Raw genomic sequence first — 17,238 nt, forward strand, 5'->3', positions numbered from 1 at the left:
GTACGTTCTATGAGAGCTTTGCTTCTTTGTCCTTTCTTCCTTTTGTTACTGTGAGGGTATCATTGTTTACTGTACATTAGAGGTACTTATACGCTAATATATTTTATTTCATTAGTGTATTTTCATCTCCACTAGAGCCTGGGTTGTCAAGGGAAGACACTGCCTATATCTCAAAGCTTTGCACATGGTAGGTGCTAAGGATGGAATGAGATGTAGTGTGCTGAGCACAATGCCTGTGTATTGATACCGGTACTTTTTTCTTTCTTGTCTGCTCTCCTCCACTCTGTTGTTAAATACAATCAGGCTGGTAAATGAGGAAAAGGAACAGATTATTTGTTCCAATTACCTACTTGTCCCCCTCTTTTTTTCATGTGGCTAAAGTAAGTTTATACTAGTAAGAGATACATTGTTATATAATTTGGGGAGAAATTAAGAAACTTAACAACTGAAAAAATAAAAACATGTTCATTATTACTGTGAAAATGTACCTTCGAATCCTCGTCCAGAATGCAGAAGAACAGTGACAGTGTAGATCAAGTCTCTATCAGAACCTGGATTTAGGGTCTCCATAGATCCTACGGTTCCTAAGATTGTGTGTAAAGGGCATGTGTGTTTGTGTGTGTATCATTCACTTCCTAGGAGAGGCTACATACACATGGTCATAATGGATTTTTTTTTAATAGAGACATTTTGAAGTTTCATTTTCTTTTTAGTAAACTAGCTTTTTCTTTTTTTAATTGAAAAAGTGATGGATCAGTATTGGAACAGTATTGGAATAGGTTGGAGATGTTCTAATTTTAAAACAAAAAAAGACAGTGTCCATATAGTTTTTGTGTCATTTTATTTTAGAAAGTGATGTGTGTGTGTGTGTGTGTGTGTGTGTGTGTGTGTGTGGGTGGGTTTATGTGTGTGGGTGTGTATGGTGTGTATATGTGTGTATGAAGTGTGTGTGTATGTGTTTGTATGTGCATGTGTATGTATTTGTATGTGTATGTATATGCGTGTGTGTGCCCACAAATGTGAAAAATGACTTGGAACCTAAGGTGCCAGTATGCTCAGGTTAATTTGGTTGAAATACTGTTTCCTTCTTGTACCGTATATCATTGTTTAAATTTCAGATCTAAAGTAGATCTCACGATGTTAACTGATTCAAACAGAAAAGAAAGTAAAAAAGTACAGTGAAATATATGTCTTTCTCACCTGGTTCCCTTTCCCCAGGGGTGACTGTAAACACCAGCAGCAGTGAGTGATTTAAGTATCATTTCCCACACACACAGACACACACACACACAAACACACCCATTTTTATATTTTGACACAAATAGATGTATACTGTATACATTGTTCTGCTCCTTAGGTTTTGTTTTTTGATTTGTTTGGTTTTTTTTTTAACTTTGTATCTTGGAAAGCTTTACAGTCTTCAAATTCTTACCCTCCCCCTGCCCCACCAAAAGGAATTAAGAACACTGGAGATCATATTTCTAGAAATCATTATTTATTCTTTTTATTATCCTTTTCAACTTTGGTGTGTACAAACCGGACTCCTAGTGGTAGCTTAGAAATCATTTAATTTCCCCTTGGCTCCGATTATGTCTGGGGGCAGTGACCTTGATTAAAAGGCCTACTGTATGCTCGGCCATTAGCTACTTAGCTTCGTTTACTTCCCACTGTTCTATATTGTTTGTGGCTTGTGATTATTATTTGAACTATAACACTAACAATACGTAAAGAATACTTTGGTAATTAGTTTTTTTAATTTTCAGATTGGGCTCCTTCTTTTGTCCTTTTTTTATACTTTTGATTATGAGAGTTTCAAAATGATTCCAAATAGAATGGTGTGATAAACCTCTGCTTACCTATCATCCAGTTTAGCAGTTCACACCTGATAGCCAGTCTGGTTTCCTTGCCTCCTCTGGGCACGTCCCCTCCCATAGTGTTTTAAGACCTCAGATATAGCATTTCATTGATATGTTTTTATTATATAAGCTCTGAAAGACAAGGAATATTTTTTTCACATAATCACAATACATTTATGAAACTGAAGAAAAGTATTTCCTTAATATGATCAGTTATCCTATCAGTGTTTAAATTTCCAGTTCTCTGCAGTGATACAATTTTTTAAACATTTTGTTAGAATTGGGGCAAATAAGGTCCACATATTCTGTAGATTGATATGTCTTTTATGTTTCTTTGATCTATAAGTACCATTTCCAGTTCTCTCTTTCTTTGCAGATTATTTGTCAAAGAAACCAGGTTTTTCGTCTTGTAGAATTTTTCATTATTGGTTCATTTTTAAATGGTCAAATATGTAAATAGATTTCTTTAAGAATTGTTTTAACTGGTGGCTTTAAGTTTCCAGATATTCTTTAGGTATCATCAGATTATATTTGAACATACATTTGTTGGCTAACATCACTCTATTTATGGCTTTCTTTAGGGCTTTCAAGCTACCTTTGTAGATTTGAAATACAGAATGCCCTTTGAAATAAAAATTTACAAGAAAAAATAAGACAAAATAGATAAAATCAAAGACAACTATGAGAGGTGCCCGTAGCTATGCATCAGGTAATGACTGTATTATGTCTGCTAAATTTGTGGGAGGGACTCAAGGAAGAATGTGGATTTCTACATTCATGGATCCCTAGTTGCTATTTATCAATGCTTTTATTTGTCCTTAATATTGGTCTGTTCTTCCATTCTCATCAATAACTCTGTCTAATTTTTACCAGTCTCTAAGACCCCTTAACATAAACGCTAAACTCCTTTTTCTTGTAGACAACCATGCCTCTTACCTCAATGAAATTGTGAAAGTTGGATATGAACTCCCTCTAACTCATCCTTCTCATCAGCAGACTTTACCCAACACATCCTTCTCCTCTTCCCTCTGACCTCAGGGAATCGCCCTGGGTGTTTCCCTATTCAGAACCAGCCCTCCGCCCAGACTTGACGCTGGCCCCCACTTTCTTCAGTGCCTTGCCCTTCACATCCCACACTCTCGCCTGTATCTTTACTCCCTTTTTATTGGTTCCTTCCCTTGGGTTTATAAACATCTTTGAAAAACACATCAAATTAGACAACCCACCCTTGACCCTGTGTTTCTCTCTGGCCCCCAAATTCACTCTCTTGTTTTTTGCTGAGTGTTTTGAAAGACAGTTGTGCTCTGTTCTCTCCTCCACCTCCTGTCCCATCACTTTCTCAGCCCTCTGCCCTCCGCCCTCTCATTCCACTGCAGGCTCCGGGAAGCATCACCAGGACCTCTTAATTGCTCAATCCAGTGGAAGCTTTTTCAGTCTTTATCAGTTGCATCATCTACTGATTTGATAATGAAACACTGTTTTCTTGACTTCTGTGGCCAAATTGTTTCTGGTTCTCCTAATTTTTTTTCAGCCATTCTTTTCCTTTCTTTTCTTTTCTTTTTTGTCTTTTTCTTGGATTTCTCTACTTCTCATCCCAAGGATTCTTAACTGGAGGGTAGGTGGCCCATTAAAACCACTTGGCAAAGCTTTCAAAACTTATACAGTCTGGGCCACCATTCCTATAATTTCTGATTCAGTAGGTCCTTCTAGAAGCCTATAATATAGTTGTTCTTTGATATTCTATTATATGAAGGTACCATAATTTACTTAACCATTTCTCAAGTATGCAACACATATTTATTGAGCATCTACTATATTCTGGGTGCCATCGGTTATTTAGGTTTTTTTCTGTTATGAAAAGTACTCTGATGAATAGCCTTTGTTCCACTCCTTTCATAGCCTCTGTCTAGATTTCCAGTAGTTGAATCAATATATTAAAATACAGAGATGGGTTTCAAGGATCTTGATGCCTATGGCCAAATTACTTCATAGAATAGTTATATTTTTGCTTCCACCTACCCTGTGGTATGGTTTTAGCAACCAGTTATGTAAGACGGTAGCTCTCAGATCCTGTGTGTTTAGACCTGTTGTCTCCGGATTTATGCTGCAAACTGCTGGGAGTGCCTGACTCTGTCTTGTTTTCTGCGTCTTTGCCTCTCCAGCCTCCTCACGCTCCCCTCCCTGAATTTCCTCCTCCTCTAGACAAGATCTCTCCTTTTCTTCTCTGCGTATTCAGCCCATGTATTATTTCTTCCATGAAGGTGTTGCAGGACCAGTCTTCCTCTTTCCGAGACAGCTGCATTCACACCCTTCAGTGTTCCCCTAATACCCCATGGACTTAGTCACACAGTTACCGCATGTAGAGGGATTGCTCATTTACTTCTGTAAGTTCCTACCTGTAAGATTATTCATCTTTGTGTATCCTTAGTGCTAGCCCACAGGAGCTAATAAATATATTCTGAACTGAATGAACCATTCACTGTATTAATGTATTTATGTTTTAGAAACTACCCAGAGTCTTTCATATGATCTGGAAATTTGGAATTTAAAACCTATAGCCAGCTGACATTTCTTTAAAAAATAATTTGATCGCATTTTTACGGTTTTTAGTTTTTATTAAATTTAAATAATATTTATTTTTATATTAAAATATTTATTATAGATAATTTAGTAATTGAAGAAAATAGAAATAACATTAAAACTGTTAATAATCAGATAATCATTACATTTGAGCCTATTTCTTTATAGATCTGTGTGTGTATGTATATGTACATGTACATCTGTGTGGCACAAAATGTTCTTACGTAATACACTTTGACCATTTTTTCTATCAATAAGTATTTTTAAAACATTTTAATGGCTAAATAATATTCTATTGTATGGAAGTACCATAGTTCTTTAACTAGTCCTTTATTGTTTTACATGTACAATTGTCCGGAAGTAATTAATTTAACATAAATGCTACCGTAAATACAGCAATAGCGATTCCTTTATTGAACAAGTATGTGTTGAGGCTCTAGTGATCTAAGCACTTATGCACTCTGTTGAATAAGATATAGTTTTAATGAAGAAAGCGGGTGAGCATGCAGGCTCTCGGAATATCCCGTGATGAGTGCTGCTCTGGGCCTTAGAACACTGTGCTGGGGCCGCAGACCAGGGCCTGGGGGAAGGGTCAGGGAAGGCTTCCTAAAGGAAGTGATAGGTTATTGGCTGATTTCTCTGTTTTAGGGTGTTCATTAGAATACCACTTCATTAATATGATGAAGCGTATCCTTTTTTATTTATCGTGGAGGGTATTTTGTGTTGTTTTTATTTACACTAGAGATAGGTGTTTTAATCAAGTACATTTTGGACATTATTTAAATTACCTTCCCCTCACCCCCGTCCTGTTACAAATGATAATAACATGCTTCCTAATACTGAAATGTCTTTGCATGCTTATTGTACACCCTACTTGGACGTGGCTTTCTAATTTTGGAATGTACTTCTGGATGTAGATTGTTACATCCATATTCATTTGTGAGGCTTGTGTGGAGTGTTGATTCTTCTGCCCCTTCAGTCACATTTCGATATCAGGGTTATAGCAGCTTTTAAAAATGATTTAGAACACCTTTTGTGTTAGCTTGTGCTCTGGGACAGTTTAGGAAATGCCTTATTCTTCAAAATTGGTAAGAATTTGATAATAAAACCATCTTGGCCTTTAACCTCTAAAAAAGTAATTCTGTGTTATTCTCTGGTAACTTTCTCAATCACCCCTTGTTATTCTAGTTGAGTTTTTCTCTTTCTGGATCAAGTTGAGTAATTTTATTTTTTTCTAGAATTTTTACTAGTAAATCACAGTTTTCAAATTCATTAGTGCCGAGTTGAGTCTCCTTTTTTTTTTTTTTATTTCAAGCAATATTTTTCAGTTTGAAATATTACTAGTCTAGACTATCATTTTGGGCATTATTGTAGAGTCTGACTCCCTGAAAGACATAGGTCTAGAGATAGGAAAGATGTGTAACTTGCAGGTTAAAACGTGTCACTTACAAAGGTAGGTTTCCTTAGCTGATTTAGTAGTGAACACTGGGGTCATCATTTAGATGACCATGCATACGTGGTTATGGGTATTGGATGCATTTTTTAACATTACGTCATTGTCATATATTTAGTCGTATTGAAATAGCTCCAGCAGTTACCAGTGAGAATAGGGAGCTTGTACTGACGTGTGATGAGGGACATGGGAGTTAGGCTTATTCAGTAGTAAAAATAGTGCAGTCACATATGGTGATCTTTTTTCAATCAGATGGTATCTCTTTCAGTAAATAGAGGTGCCTTTTACAGTTCTTTAGGATCTACTTCATAAAATTTACTGTTAGTGTTTCCACTTTATGTTTGTAGGGCTCAGTGAAGAAGGAGAGCCTCTAGGTGTCAGAGCAGAAGTTATGGGTGCCTATCAGAACAGCAGGAGAGAAGGATGAGCTACTAGAATTAGGGTAGAGATGATTTAACTCCTTGATAATCTAATGGAGTGATAAAATAGTTGATTGAGGTGCTTTCAGTGCACTGATGCAATTTCCCAAATGTAGAAATCATTTATAACATTAAGGAAGATAAAACGCCAGGCTCTTACATGAAACCACCTAATGCCAGTTTCAGTTTGTGTGCAGATACTCCTTTTTCCCTTTTTCAGAATGCACCCGTGCTTCTGTGTGTCACTTGGCAGGTTATCGTCAGCATTTTTAAGACCAGTAAATCACTCAGTCCGCCTTACTGTCGTTGTTACTAATGACCACCAGATACGTAGCTGTGGAGAGACGGATCCTACGTGCAGGGGTGGTGGCACAGAGAAGGAAGCAGTGGCTCTGAGGAGGGTGTCAGAGCAGGTTTCCTAGAGGAGGTGACATCCTGAAGGGATGGGGTGGGAGGGCAGCTAGCTGGAGGAGTCTCAGGGGCCCGAGGGAGCCTGCGCAGGGGCGTGGCCAGAGCTGCAGAGGAGGGAGTGGGATGAATGCCAGAGACCTGTGTTCGCTGCACAGGGGATCAGGCTTTATATTTACCATCAAACTGATGTTCAAATGCTTGTTTAAGAGGTAGAATAATCCGTAAGCTCCTCCAGGGGAGCCATTCTTTTAGCTTTATATTTCTGGTTCTTCCTTTTGTACCTGACACCAGGTGGACATTCAGTGCAATATAAAACCCTCGGCAGTTGTTGAACGAAATCCTAACGATTTAATGGGTTGGTCCCCAAAGCTATGATGTATGTCCTGAGTCGCAGGGCTCTTGAGGAGTGGTGTCGAGGATCTGAGATGGTACAGGAGACCCATTGCCCCCGCTTCACCGCAGGGTGCAAAGGGTCAGAGAGCAGGCGCTTGCTGTGAGCTCTCATCTGAAGATTGCTTTATTTTTCTAAATGATTTGTTTTTAATTATCTAGTCTTCTTCCCAGAACCCCAAAAGAACGGTGGTTTCCCAAGGGCTCCAGGAATTTTTTTTTTTTTTTGGCTCAGTGGTTTCAGATTATGCTTCAGAAATCAACATTTATTTCTTTATTTACAATTATTTACCTATGATGAAAACAAAATGTTTTGCATTGTTTTCTTGTACAAACAAGAGTTTTAAAATATGTAAGGCATTAAAGAAGATTGTTCATAGCCTTTACCGTTAACAAATAGTTTCTGTGCTTTACCAGAGAAGAAAAACTGTAAGAAGGTGTACATTTTTAATAGTTGCAGAGCCAAAATCTAACCTACACTGTCAGTACCCTTCCTCTCGGCCTGCCACTCTTTCAGCCACGGGCCCTTCTGGATCTTAGGGACAATTATGGATCCATTCACGTGTTGCTGGGATCTTTTCCAGGCAACAACTCCAAGTGTATTTAGTAAAAACTTAATTAATTAGAATTACATCGTAATTTAAATACGGTAAGAACTCATTACAGTAAGAATATGTTATTTATTTTAGATTTACCACTGGTGTGAATGTCAATTTTGCATGTATATCTGTTTTTATTTTTAAGCAACAGAGAAACTACTGTTTATTTCTGAATGTGTAGTCTTTGTGAAATTATTACCTCAGATAACAGTGACACTGGGGAGGGCATGATGGAAGATGTCTCAGAATCTGAGATCCCATTATAAACCACACGCACCCACCTGCCAGTCAGGGCTTACAATGAGATATGTCCTGGCTGGGAAGTGTTGCCCTTGGTTGAGAACTGCTCTTTCTATCCGTGAGTGTCAAGCTGCAGGTTTGCTCCAGCAGTGGGTTGTGAAATCAGTGTATTTGAGCAAGGCAGCATTTTCCATTTTTACTAGGAAAGGATAGAAATTAGAGTGTGGGTAAGTTGGTTTCTGAATTATGTATACACTTAATGTATATAGATACACATGTGTAATTGGTTGGAATATAAAAATATCTTTCTTACTCTGGGTCATAGTGAAAAAAATGATAAATGTTGCTTTTAAATACTAGTAAATTGCCTTGTCTGAACCAATTAAGAGCATATAATAAATGAGTACTTTCTCTGTAGTTTTTGAGAGTGTCTTTAAAACATCATATTTTACCAGGAGAATTATAAAACATAGGTTAACTATAAACAGGACTTTTTCTAAAAATTGAGGCAAAATCTTATAATGGCTATTATAAGCTCTCTCACTGAAGGTTGTATTTACCTATTGAACTGGAGCTCCGGGTAAAGGCATTTAAGTAGATGCCTGTACCTAACACACTAGATATCCTAAATCTACTGATTTATACACAAATATAAATTGAGGTCATTTTTGCAAGAATTTGTTATGTTAAAGTACAAACAGAAGGTGGTCAAACCTCAATATACTAAATAGAAGCTATTCTTTAAATACATGTCAAGTCATGAGTTTTTGCTGCCTTGAGCCCCAGTTGGTTCTATTAATAAAAAGTTGTTTTATTGTATAATGCCAAATTATGTGTGCATAAACTCTTAAACACAGTCATTACTACTATGAATATATATAATATATATGTATATATTATTTATGGTTCTCAAGTTTGGACAAACTGCTGGCATAGAAATAATAGTGCTTTTCATTTTTATGTTTCTCAAAGACTGTATATTTAATATTTATTTACATTTTGAATGTCTCCAATGTACTTAGTACATTTTATTTTTTGAAAAAGTGGGCCTTGTCTTTTTGTTACTTGTATTAATACAGATTTCATCCATACATTTGGAATTCTCCTTTTGAAGTAAAAGTACTGCTAAGTGCAGGATCTACTTTCTGCATTTAATAAGGGTTTTTTTTTTTTCAGTACTGTTTCCAATTTCACTCATCATTTCATGAGAAATAACTAAAGTTTGTAAATGAGAAAAAATTGTATTATTTCCAAAGATTGTCTCTTCTCCCCTCAAATCTTATCCTGGACCTGGTAATTAGCAGGAAGCCAATAGGACATTGCTGTGGGGAGTGCGTTTGTCAGGATGAAGCTGTAGTTACGATTAACCATTGCTTGTTTCCTTTATTCTAATGCTCCCCCTCCCCCTTGATATGGCAGGCTGGATGGATCGATATGCAACTGAAAGAAGTTTGATCAGTATATCGAAGGTTCTGTGGATTTCTGGCTTTTCTGGAAAGGCTGATGGGGAAAAGGCAGATAGAACCAGAGCTTGAAGGGCATATGGTGGGATCTGTGCCCTATTTAGTTGGGGAAGGATGCCATTTTGGAGGCTGCATCTTCCATGGCCAGTGGAGAGCATTTTGGGAGCTGCTGGTGGACGCTGGGAGGCATGAATGGCTGACATACCAATGTTTTGAAAGCATTTAAACTATACGCCAAGGGACTATCTAAAAGGTTGCATAAGTATGGTTACTGTATTCATTTCAGTACAAAATAGTACCCTAGGAATTTTGTTACTTTTACCATTATAATTAGCACTTAGACCACTGTATTAAATTTGGAATTGGTTGCTGTCATAATCATCAAATATATATATCCTTATAAAATTTAAATTAATTGTTACCAAAGTAGAAAATGTGCTTACTTACAAAATTGAATTGTGCTCAAAGCTCACATGGGAGACCTACAGGCTCTGGGCCCACGTGCCTCCCTCTCCCATCCGCTCCTGAGGCAGCCATCCCAACTGTTCGTTAGTTATTGCTTCTTTCAAAACTGCTTGCATATATAGCACTTCTGTAGTCATTAGTTTTATCTGGTATCTTTAATGCAGTGTTCTACACTCACACTTCATGGATAACTGCTCTGTAATCAGGGGTTAGCAAAAGTGATGGGTATTGTGTTGCTGCTCTTCAGCCCATCATTTCCTTCATTTTTCCATCCTTTCTTTTATTTCTTCCATGTTTGGCTTAGGTCTGAGGCCATCTATGAACTTTGCTTAGACAGTAGGCATTTGCTCTATCTCTCTAATAAAATCTGTGTGTCTTCATAAAGAAAGAATTATGTTTACATACTTTAATTAACCAGCTAAACATTTTTAAACTATGGTTCAGTATTTAAAATGCACTAATTACTTGCATTGTGGAAACAATTGGAAGTAGTCCTTGTGACTAAGACATGATTAAAATTATAAGTATAATTTTTAAAAGGACTTGATTATTACTTTAACAGTTTACACATATTTGTTTCAAATAATTCATTCAACAAATATTTATTGCTATGCATCAGGTACTGTTTATAAGTAGTGTATTTGTTTTACTGTATTCTTATTTGTGTATGATGAATTGACTTATAATTTTTTGTTGCTGTTTTTCTTAGACAAAATTGAAGAAGCACAAAAAGAACTCAATGGGGCAGAAGTGTCAAAAAAAGGTAAATTAAAATCAACCCCAGTATAGGCTTTATTCTTGCAGAGATTCCTGTATAAATATCTTATTATTGCAACCTCTCTAAATGAATCAGTGTAAGCATATCCCAAAGTTAAAAATCACCTTAAACTGATTGATACCAAAAAGTCTATGGACTTTGCTTTATGAAATGTTTTAACTGCATAGCATATTCTGTAAATGTTTCCCACATATTACTATTTTGCTGGTGGGAATATGAAAGATTGTTGCAGCTTTTCTGAAAGTCCTGTTTGGGAGACTGTCCCATAGCAGTCAAGTTACCAGTATAATGGGTACTGATGGTACTGTGTTCACATATGTGTGTGCATATGTGTGTTCACGTGGTGCAGTATTCTTTCTGAAATGACAAAAACCTAAGACAACTAAAATAACCCAAATGTTAGTCATTGCGGGAATAATTGCATCAATTGTAGTACCTTCATATTTTGGGATGTTATGCAGCTTTTAAAAAATGTTAATTATTTCAGTTGACTGTGGTGATTTGTTGCAATGGTGAGAAAAGGAGCAGAGGAAGGTGATTAACTTTTATTTATCTGGATTTTGTTCTTTCACTTGTTATAATGGGTAAATTTTGTGTAAAGAATAAAAAGCTTAAAAGCAAAAATCGGTTTTCATCACAGAAAGCATACTGATTATTTTCCCAGGTAATATGAAAAAATGCTTTCGATGTACAACAGCCTGTGGGAGGGGAGGAAGGTGGGTAGAGTTCCAACACTCTGTTAATGCGTAAAATTGAATAGAAGGATCTACGGTTCTCTTTATGGCATTTAGATTTCATGATTTATTATTGCTTTATCCTTGTTGTATCTTCTAATTACAGTGGGATATTTTGGCAGAGTAATTTAGCTACGTAGGATTCCAATGGAAAGTCTTTTTTTAAAATCTAGTTAGGTTCCTAACTAGGTATCATTAGTGGAAATAATTTCCGGTTGTCCAGCTTCTCTATCCCTTGCACCAGCCTGTGAAGTCTCCAGGGTTGTTTGGGGTTGGTCTGAGTAGTGACGCTGTGATGCGCGGACACCTTAAAGTGTCTTTCTTCTTTTTTCTCTCCCCTCACCCACCATGGGATCTCTGGGAGGCCCATATCAAATATGACCCTTTAATGACACTCTTGCAGAAACACAAGTCTAAGAAGAGCAGAGAAGTCACCACAGCCACACCGTTCCTTTGAAAGGTTGACTAAATATCCCTTCCCACATTGCTGAAATCATGAAGCATTTGAGACACTCAGGCTATAAGAACCTAACAATTTAAAGTTCTTTGTCACGGTCAATCTTTTCCGCATCTACTGATGGTTTAGAGCTGCTTCAGTTAGGAAAATAAATGTGTTCTTGTCTTCCTTTTCCCTCTTTCCTACCCCTGTGGCAAAGAGCTTTAAAAACCATGAACTAAATGTCTGATAGGAAGGAGGAAATGGAACAGAGATTCTAGAAAAAGAAATTGGATAATGAGGTTGAAAATAGTCCAGTGGGCTGCATTTGGCAGGCTACACTTATTTAAGACCTAGGATGAATACCAAGTGAGCATTGTTCTGTGCAATTCACTGCCTAGAATTTCTACTCAGCTTTCATTTTTACATACGCATTCTGGGCAAATTAAAAATAAAATAGTTTTCCTCCAAAATATAATTGAGGAGTAACATCAGTTCGTCTTTAACAACGTGAGATAAAATTTTTGAGTAATAAACGTCTTGAGATTTCTCAGATCTTTGCTTGCTGAGCTGTCTGTGTGATGAAAGGAAATTCATTTCTCCTTTTGAAGAATATACTTTAAAAATTTAGAGTTATTTATTGTTTTTATTGATTAAGATAAGTCATCTAGAATAGACCACATTTCCACTATTTTTTCCAACATGCTTTTGGTTATTTCCCCTGAAATTTTAACTTTTTCTACATCTGCCTTTTTTTCTACATTGCTCATGTTTCTAAGGCTTCATCTCCATTGAAGATGCTGTGGTCCTTAACCTATTCAATGTTCTTTCTCCCCCTCTTCTTTTTTTAACCATTAGGACAAGTAACTAATTTATCTTCAGAAGCATTTAGCATACCGGTAGGCTCTTAAGGAAAACAAACCTTGCTTATTGGTAGATTAAAAAAGATATCTTTCCTGTTTTCTCACATTTTAAGGAAGGATTCATCTGTTTAGTATAATACAGTGGCAAAGAAACTGACTTGGCTCATTATACACCAATAGAATAAAGAAGTGCACTAAATTATGGTAATATATTTTTTTTATTCTTTCTCTCTGCTTATGAATGAAAGTCAGATGACTAGAATGTGATTTATTTTGATTTTAACCAATCTGGGGATAAATATAGCGTGCAACATTCATACAATTCTCTATAATGTCTGTATTTTCTTCCTTACAGCACTATTTACTTGGTCTTAACATCCACTGTGCTTGACACTATTTCTAAAATTATTGCACGAGATTTAAATAAAATAAATAGTGAATGTCACAGATGTAGTGATGAATATGTATGAAATAAACTGGGAAGAAATAAATAGATCAGTTAGGAAAGCTTTTATATGCTGTCTCATGAATAAACTTTAATTTTAATACTTTGTTTTAAATTTTTATCACACAATATTTGACACATAAAATAATATATGTAAGTATATGTAATATATATTATTACATATGTAATATGTAATATCATATATTATCACATGTACCATATATTATTATATATATAATGTGTAATATATATTATCATGTACATTTATTACATAATACTTAGTATATGTAATATGCATTATTATAAATCATAAGAATAACATGGTAATCTTTGATTCCAATACCCAGTTTAAGAACTGGCACATTGCTAATATGTACTGTTGTATCAACCTACATGCTAGTCTCCATTTCATCCCACTATCTGCTTGGTAGAGATATTTAACTGTTCTTAAGTTTACATCATCATTTTAGTGCTTCTTAAAAATGATTGTGTATTCTCAAACAATATCCTTTTTAGTTTTGTCTGAGCTTGAGCTTGAAAAATAAAATTATATTATTTGCAGTTGGAAAAATTTCATTCTTTTTTACGGCTTAGTGGTATTCCATTCTGTGTATACATATTCCACATCTTCTGTATCCATTCACCTGTTGATGGGCACTTAGGTTGCTTCCATACCTTGGTAATTGTAAATAATGATGCTGTGAACATTGGGGTACATGTATCTTTTCAAATTAGTGTTTTTGGTGTTTTGGATGTATACCCAGGAGTGGAATTGCTGGGTCATATGGTAGTTCTATTTTCAGTTTTTTGAGAAACCTCTGTATTGTTTTCCACAGTGGCTGCACCAATTTACATTCCCACCAACAGTGTACAAGGGTTCCCTTTTTTCCACATCTTCACCAATATTTGTTATTGGTGTTCTTTTCGATGATAACCATTCTGATGGGTGTGAAGTGATACCTCATTGTGGTTTTGAGTTGCATTTCCCTGATGATTAGTCATGTTGAGCATCTTTTCACGTGCCTGTTGGCCATCTGCATTTCCTCTTTGGGAAAATGTCTATTTGGTTCTTCTGCCCCATTTTTTAATCAGGTTTTTTTTTTTTTTTTTTTTTTGATGTTGAGTTGTATGAGCTGTTTATGTATGCTGGATATTAATCCCTTATAGGTCACATCATTTGCAAATATTTTCTCCTATTCAGTTGGTTGTCTTTTCATTTTGTTGATGGTTTCCTTTGCTGTGCAAAAGCTGTTAAGTTTAATTAGGTCCCATTTGCTTATTTTTACTTTTATTTCCTTTACTTTAGGAGATGGATCCAAAAAAAATACTGCTGTGATTTATGAAAAAAAGTGTTTTGCCTATGTTTTCCTCTAGGAGTTTTGTAGTATCCAGTCTTACATTTAAGTCTTTAATCCATTCAGAGTTTATTTTTGTATATGGTATTAGAGAATGTTCTAATTTCACTCTTTTACATGTAGCTGTCCAGTTTTCTCAGCACCACTTATTGCAGAGACTGTCTTTTCTCCAGTGTATGTTCTTGACTCCTTTGTCATAGATTAATTGACCAAGTCAATGTATTTAATAATATGAGATTATTCGAGTTTTCTTTTTTCTCTTCAATCAGATATTTTTCTTATAATTTATCCATTTTATTAACTATTCACATTTATTGGCAAAAAGTCATTCATGGTATTCTCTTACTGTCTCTCATTGCTGCTGGATCTGTAGTTGTGTCTCCATTTTCTCACTGTTAATATTGTGCATTTGTGCCTTTTCTCTCTGTCTTGATTAGTCTTGCCAGAGGTTTGTCTGTTTCACTCCCCTTTTATTGTACCAACTTCTGAGTTTCTTGATATTCTCTTGTATCATACTTTCCCATTTCATTACATTTTGCTCTTTATTATCTCTTCCTCTTTTTTGAGCTTGTTCTGTTATGAAATTTCTTAAGTTGGAAACTGGGCTTATTCATTTTTAAGTCTATTCTTTCCTGTTAGAATCATTTAAAGCTATTGATTTCCTTGTAGACCTTGCTTTAGCTATATTAAACATGACTTCATGTTTGCTACTTTCATTAATTTCTGTGCTGGTTTCTTCTTTCACTCTCTTGATAGAATTTTTTTCCCTTGGGGATGGTTGGGGATTTTATTTATTTTTTTGTTAGTGATTTCTGACTTAATTGCATTGTTATGTTAATTTTAAAACCAGTTTGTATTTCTAAAATAATTTGCTCTCTGTTTCTGAATACAGTATAGTCAAAAGTTTCAGGGAATGTTCTATAAAAATGCTCCTAGAATTTATGTTAGAAATTTAGAATTCAGCATTTTACAGATAAATTCACCATTTTACAAAGATGGAAAAGCTGAAGTTGAAAACTGTTAAATAACCTTATCCCAGGGACTGCATCCAGAAAGTGGCATGAGGACTTTTCACGTCTGTGTTGTTCTAATATTATTCTGCATCGTAACTGGAGGAGAGCTGTATTCCAGTGATAGTTGCATCTGTAGTACAGTTAGTCCTGTTCTAAATTAAGCCTTTGAGTAAAGAGATCACCTTTTAAAAGAATATTGTAATGATTCAGGAAAAAATAGGAGTCAAGCAATGGGTATAGAAAAAGGTGGAGATTTTAGGTCAGCTTGCATTGGGATTTTTCATATTATTCTGTCTCAAACAACAAAATCCTGAAATCACCACCATAATACCTACAGTTTCCTTTTAGCAGCCATCACTCTGAAATTATATACTCTAGCCACCAGAAAATTTTTATTTAAAAAATAATTTCAGTTAATCATCTATTTTACCATGTATATGAGAGTAATGGGTCCTAAGGATATAAGCAGTTTATGGCTTAAGAAATACATTAAGGAATCTGTCCTGCTGAAATAACTCTGTGATATTCAGACTTGCTCCAAGGAGTCACTTGACAAGTAGGATTTTTGTTAACATAGGCATAATGAATGGCCTGGAATTACCCTCTTGTTATCTGGGGAAGCGTGAGGGAAGTTAGGTTCCTATGTAAAACTAGATTGAGTAATTCAGAAGTGAGTGTGACAGACTAATGAGCAAAAAACTAGATTGTGAACTCTAATTAGTGGGTAAATATGAAAGCCAGAGTTTGCTCACCTACTTTCTTAAATTTTTTTAAGCTCCTTATAATATGAATAAGTTTGCAAGGAGTGAAAAATACTCCCTTTTTTTTTCTTTTTTAAATAGCACATGTGATATTAAAAAAAAAGAAATGAAGGTTCATTTGGAATAGTATTTTATGTTAATAAGGTTATGCTTTAATGCCAGTGACATTCTCTTCCTTAGGAATTCTGCTAAGTATACTTAAGAAAATACAAGAGCATATTCCTATAATTAGGGATGATGAAGTCCTTCCTAAGTGAGACTAAACTTTAGGTGGCATACTGGAAAAGTTGGACTGATTTTTATTAAATTAAAATGAATAATGTTAAGATAAGATTAAATATAAGATAAGATTAAAATGTTTTAAAACAGCCTGGGAGAAAGTATGTGCAATAAAACAAAACTTGGTTGGGTTACTTAAAACGTTATAAATTTGGAAAGGCATTAGCAATTTATAAAATGAAAGCTCACGTGGATAGAGCCAATGGAAGGGCTAGTGTAATATATTAGTGAGATGTCTGAACTACTGAATTTTTCAAAAGAACGCAGTTTAATTATTTCAGTATTATAATAATGCTAGCTACTTTATAAATTAATTACCAGGAAATAATGTAATTAAATGAGCATTAATGGCTGTTTATTTTTTATTTTATTTTTATAACCTAACCAAAAGTATGGTTAATCCCCAATATTTCTTATCTTCAATTGTGAGATGAATTCTGGTTAGTGGGAAAAAGAGAGAGAGAGAGAGAGAAAGAGAGAGAGAGAGAGAGAGAGAGAAAGAGAGAGAGAGAGAAAGAGAGAGAGAGAGAGAGAGAGTAAGGGAGAGAGAGAGAAAGTGTGTGTGTGTGTGTGTGTGTGTGTGGTTTCCTTTCGGGTTTGTGTCCTCTTACCCATTCTTTTTTTTTTTTTTTTTTAATACAGCAGGTTCTTATTAATTATTTTATACATATTAGTATATACATGTCAATCCCAATCTA

The 17,238-nt window shown here is 35.3% G+C and overlaps 1 protein-coding gene and 1 long non-coding RNA gene across 10 annotated transcripts in view; one reads left to right on the forward strand and one right to left on the reverse strand.

Moving 5' to 3' along the window:
• The window catches only part of LOC309638003, a 789,902-nt gene that overhangs the window by 97,335 nt on the left and 675,329 nt on the right, over window positions 1-17,238 (reverse strand). The window lies entirely within an intron of this gene.
• HIVEP1 (HIVEP zinc finger 1) overlaps window positions 1-17,238 on the forward strand; it is a 144,137-nt gene that overhangs the window by 64,118 nt on the left and 62,781 nt on the right. For 7 of the 9 annotated variants that reach the window (XM_082413244.1, XM_082413246.1, XM_082413245.1 and 4 more), the window contains one exon: window positions 10,586-10,639. The exons of 1 other annotated variant lie outside the window; for it this stretch is intronic. In XM_082413244.1, the coding sequence (XP_082269370.1) occupies window positions 10,586-10,639 (54 nt within the window). Of the gene's footprint in view, window positions 1-10,585; window positions 10,640-11,148; window positions 11,189-17,238 lie in introns of those variants that run through there. One more of the 9 variants, XM_082413250.1, reaches the window with a different exon arrangement.

The sequence above is a fragment of the Balaenoptera physalus genome, assembly GCF_965194825.1.
Source record: "Balaenoptera physalus genome assembly, chromosome: 11".
Classification (NCBI taxonomy): Eukaryota; Metazoa; Chordata; class Mammalia; order Artiodactyla; family Balaenopteridae; genus Balaenoptera; species Balaenoptera physalus.